General features: G+C 43.6%; 1 protein-coding gene across 1 annotated transcript in view; it reads right to left on the bottom strand.

Moving 5' to 3' along the window:
* LOC143350585 (uncharacterized) overlaps positions 1-4848 on the bottom strand; it is a 4903-nt gene extending 55 nt beyond the window's left edge. The window contains exons 1-3 of the mRNA XM_076782659.1: positions 3177-4848; positions 2453-2965; positions 1-2281 (exon numbers count right to left, since the gene is read on the bottom strand). The exon at positions 1-2281 is cut by the window's left edge and continues 55 nt beyond it. Of these exons, the coding sequence (XP_076638774.1) occupies positions 1-2281; positions 2453-2965; positions 3177-4848 (4466 nt within the window). The remainder of the gene's footprint in view (positions 2282-2452; positions 2966-3176) is intronic.
* Between the last annotated feature and the right edge of the window lie 329 nt (positions 4849-5177).

Below are 5177 nucleotides of genomic sequence, written 5' to 3'. Positions count from 1 at the left end.
TCATAGTCTTCTTTCTCTTTCAGGATATTCGTTATATACGTTTTTATAACGTTCCAACTCGGCAGGTCTCTCATCATCACGTCACCCAGGTATTCAATAGTTAGTTCACTTACATCAATATTTAGTCTCTCACAAAGTTGCTGTTTGTTCTCTGCCCATTTCTGACATTGAGTGAACGTGTGTTCAGCATCATCAATCTCATTGCAGCCGTACCAGCATAAATCGGAAGTCGCCTTCCCGATGCGTTTCCTGAACTGATTAAAACAGCCATGTCCTGTGAATGCTTGGGACATATGATATGTAAGCTGACCATGCGTAGCCTTGATCCATTTTGCGATATCTGGTATCCACTTATGAGAAATATTACCTCTACGGTTTGCATCCCAACTTCGCTGCCACTCATCCATTATTTGGGAACGTACACGGGCTTTTTCGCCATTTAGGTCCGGAATCCTGAGATCGTGACCCGCTAAGCGAGCTCTTTTTATCCTCGACTCAATTTGGAAAATTTCTTGTCTTTCCTTCACTTTTAATAAGATAGGTAGGACTCCAGCCAATACCGGTAAAACTTCTCTAGCTACTGTTCGATAGGTCTTTACAACTCTACCAAGACCCAAGCATTGTGCATTTTGTAGTCTAATTCTATTAACTTCTAGTTCCAATGCTGATGCCCAAATAGGTGCCGCGTATAACAAAATCGACTCCATCACGTAATAGTAGGTGAGTCCAGTTTTATATCCGGGGCCTCCAACGTTAGGGGTAATGCGGGCCAAAGCTGACATAACCCGGGCAGCTTTTTTACAAATATATTCTATGTGAACTCTAAACTTATGACTTCTATCATAGTGTAATCCTAAATATTTCAATTCTGTTGATATCTTTAACCTAGTATTAAGTATTCGTATGCTCATACGACCGAGCCGCTTGTTGTTTAAAGCAATAGCTTCAGTCTTTTCAGGAGCCAAGGTAAGTTGGTTTAGTGTTAACCATTTTAAAATATCATTTATTGTACTGCTTATTTTTTCTTTCAGGAGTGCTTTGTTTCCGTCCCGCGCCAGCAAGGCGATGTCATCAGCAAATGCGACCAGTCTACATCCGTTTCTTATCGGGATTTTCAGCAACCCATCGTAAGTTATGTTCCATAGGGTGGGGCCCAAAACCGATCCTTGGGGAACACCCATTTCCATTTTTACCTGATGCCACGTACCCTCAGCCTGGTAACTAATAGTCCGATCGCATAAATAGTCATCGATAAGGGCAAGGAGGTAATTTGAAAGCCCCATGCCCCTAGCAGCATTTTTAATATTCTTCCACCGTAATGAATTAAATGCGTTTCTGATGTCAAATGTAATCAGTAGACTATACTCTTGTTTAATTCTCGCAACCGCTTGAAATTCTTCAACCAATTTCAGCGCCTGAATCGTACTTCGGCCAGCACGGAAGCCATATTGGTGATCAGACAGACCCTCCGGACCGATTTCCTGTATAATTCTGGTATTTATAACAGATTCAAGAATCTTTACCCAATTGCTGGTCAGACACAGCGGACGGTAGGCAGAGGGAGACGAAGGGTCCTTTCCAGCTTTGGCGATCAGGATCAGCTTGCTATTTTTCCATACACGTGGGATTTTCCCCCTAATAAGAATACCATTTAAAAGGTTTACAACTAACTTTGTTTCTTTTTCCAGGACGAGTTTGACAGCGCATCCAGGAATCATGTCGATGCCAGGAGCCTTATCCAGACTGACCCTGGCCACCGCCCTACGCAGCTCAACCGGATCCAGAGGGGTGAAATCAACATGAAAAGGTCTTTGGCCATACTGCGGGTACGTATCCATCGCACTTTGGTTTTCTTCCCTAGGAAAAAGCGCCGTTATAATCTGGTAAGTCTTTTCAACGGTGAGATTTGGGGGGTCGCATTTAGGTTTCACTGTTTTCATAACAGTTTTGTACGCGGCACCCCAAATATCACTATCTACCGTGTTACATAGTTCAGACCAGGCTCTAATTTTATGTTTTATGAGCGCACCTTTTAGTTTTTTCCTGGCTATTTTATATTCAATTCCGGCTTCCGGGGCGTTTAAACGCCCCTTTTTTAGGGCCCTCTGATATATGCGTCTTTTCGAGTTTGCCTCCCTTCGTAGATTAGTGAGTTCCGGTGACCACCACTTTTTGCACGTCTTATTAACTGGACACTGCCTGCGAGGTGTCATGCTTGCTGAACATGCGTTTTGCAGAGCATCAATAACCTCGCCTGCCTCGCTATCAGACAGCGGGATATCTATATTAATATGTCTCGTATTACTTTTAAGAACTTCTAGGTATATATCGCGATCCAAAGAGTCAACCTTCCACCCAGGAGTGGAAACGGATAGCCCCCGAGGGAGGACATCGCCAATCCAGTGAATGACATATTGGTGATCCGAAGCCGAGTATTTTTGCAGTATCTCACTCTTGCTGATCCTCGTGAGCGTCCTTTGATCACAGGCCATAACATCTATTAGGGATGTTCTCCCTCCACGTTGAAATGTGAATTTACCCCTAGGTCGGGTGGGAATGAGGCCCATCCTATCAAAGGATCCAGTCAGCACCAGGCCTTTTTTATCTAGGAACTTTGATCCCCAGGTCGGCGACTTGGCATTGAAATCTCCCGCCACCACCATGGCAGGCCCCCATGTTCGTTTAGCGTTTTCTAACTCCATCAGTTCGACTTCCAGCTCTGTATCTTTTAACCTCGGTGAATAATAGCAGCTGCAGTGGTAAGTGCCATCAACTGAAACGGCAGCAAAGCCACGACCGACATTTGTCTTGTCTGCAAGTGCCTTCCTACCGTTGAGGCCGGTGACCCATATCGCCGCTTTGCGAGTCGTATCCGAAATCCAATTTTCTTTTATTACATATGGCTCCGATATGAATACAATATCTATTTTCAGGTCCTCCACTGTTTTAATTAACAAATCCTGTGCTAATCGACAGTGATTTAGATTGATTTGCAATAATTTAAGGTCCATCGTTGATTAATTGTGGATTTTCCTTCCTCCGCAGGAATTCTTTGTATTGGGGGCACTTTACGGCACCAGCCACGTGTCCAACTTTTAGAAGAGGGAGACCTCTCTCTTTACATAATCTGCAAGAGGGAAGATTAGTGCATTCCTGCATGGAATGGCCCTCCTCACCACATCTCCTACAAATGAGACCATCGATAGGATTTTGTGGACAATCCTGGCTGATATGTCCAAATCCATGGCACCGGAAACATCTGGTAAGTTTTGGCATGATTTTTATTCTACAGGCCGTATAGCCTATATTTATTCGATCTCCGTTTTTTAATCTTTGTACTCTTTTTGTAGGTAATTCAATAACAGCGAGTTGCGTACCATAATATGTGGTCCGTAGAACCTTCATTCTTACTTCGTCTTTATCCTCTATAGCCAGGTGTCTGGCTATCTTATCTACAATTTCGTCTTTTCCCACGATAGGATCAAGGTCGCGAATTTCAATATCGGTTTTGGGAAGTAATACTCTGACGGAATGAGTTTCACCCATAACCGTCTTGATGGCCTCTTTAATCTGTGGTGTATTGTTCGCTTTATTAGTGAATTCAATTAGGAGATCGCCTGCACGCGACTTCCTGACAGTCTTAACATCTCTTAGTTCACTCTTTAGTGACCCTGCAATTTGCCTAAAGACATCAGCATATGTTCTTTTTTCTGTTGCCGTTACAATAATCGCTTCATTTTTTGGTCTTAACTGTTTCGATTTCATCTGCTCCAGTCTTTGACCTTCATTTGACACCGCCACACCTCGAGATGGATCCTTTTTCCGTTTTGTGCGTATCGTTTCCCAGCCTCTCTGACTAATTTTAATATTATTTTCTTCAGTTGAGACAGGTATGGCCTCAACAGCTCCCATCGCTACGTTTTCTCCCGCATTTGGGGTAGTAAGAATAACTGCACCACTCACGGGTGTAGCAGTGTCGGCATGCGGCTGCGTTACCTGCACTACTTGTTCCCGTCTTTTGTTTACTTTGCGAGTCTTTCTTTCTCCCCCCGGGTTTATTGTGTCCTGCAGGGGAGGTGTGATTGTCCTTTTAGCTCCACCGCCGCAGCTAGTAGGCGCAGAAGTTATTTCTTCGTGCTTCTTGTTTCCAGTCGGCTTTTGTCTATAGGCTGCAGCAAGAAGTTCGCGCTTTCCCCACAATGACTTCAGCGCGATTATTTCATCTAGACCCTGAGTGTATATTGTCCGGCATTCTTTATTTACGTTTTTGTTTGATTGCAAATAATTTGCCAGCCATTTCAGGCAATCTGCAACCGTATTGATGCCGTCTGTAATCCCCTTCTGAAATACTAGGTCGTACTCAGCTTCCGCCGAATCAAGTTTTCCAGAAGATACGGGAATCAATTTAGGTTCCACCTCGACCTGGGTTTCGCCTACATTAATCATCAGATGGCTGTCTTTTCCGCAAGGGTTTGCTTGTGCAGAAAGAGAGTTTTCAATTTCCATGTCAGTAACCCTATCTTCCTTGGCTACAACATTTGCCTCAATGTTCGTAAGTGTAACAGCTGTATTCTTCAATAGCGCTGCTACTACATTATTTTTATTTAATCCTCTATTTTCTTCACAGACGACCTCGATGCAGTTATCCCCAGAGCCTTTACGGCTGCTGCCCTCTATCATATTACCAGTCGGCGTTCTGGGTGTTAAGGTAGAACGTCTCGAGAAAATCAAATTTTCTATTTGTGAATCAAAACCAGTTTTATCCGGATCCCCTATTTTATCTAATGCAGATGACAGTTCTGTTCCCCTACGAATTTCCGAAGTATCTATCCAGTCGTCATCCACCATCGCGCTTACATTTTTTGTTTTAGGTTGAAGGTAAGTAGAATCTTTTTCCTTTTCCTTTTCTTTTCCTTCCTCTTTTCCTCTTTCTTTCTCTCTCTCTTTCTCTTTTTCTTTCCCTTTATCTTTTCTCCTTTCAGCAGCCCTGGTCATCGCAACAGCACGATCACTCGCGTCGAATGTCGTCGCAGCACGGCTTCCAGGACCCGTCATTTTGGTATCCACCACGGTTTTGTTTTTATGTAATTTATCCATATTATAGTATAGTATCTGTTTCATGCGGTTCGGCCATTATGGCACCCCTACCGCGGTAGAGATACTTCCCCGCGCAAAAA

Source organism: Colletes latitarsis, unplaced genomic scaffold (assembly GCF_051014445.1).
Source record: "Colletes latitarsis isolate SP2378_abdomen unplaced genomic scaffold, iyColLati1 scaffold0007, whole genome shotgun sequence".
Classification (NCBI taxonomy): domain Eukaryota; kingdom Metazoa; phylum Arthropoda; class Insecta; order Hymenoptera; family Colletidae; genus Colletes; species Colletes latitarsis.
This window is presented reverse-complemented; position numbering and strand designations above follow the sequence as displayed.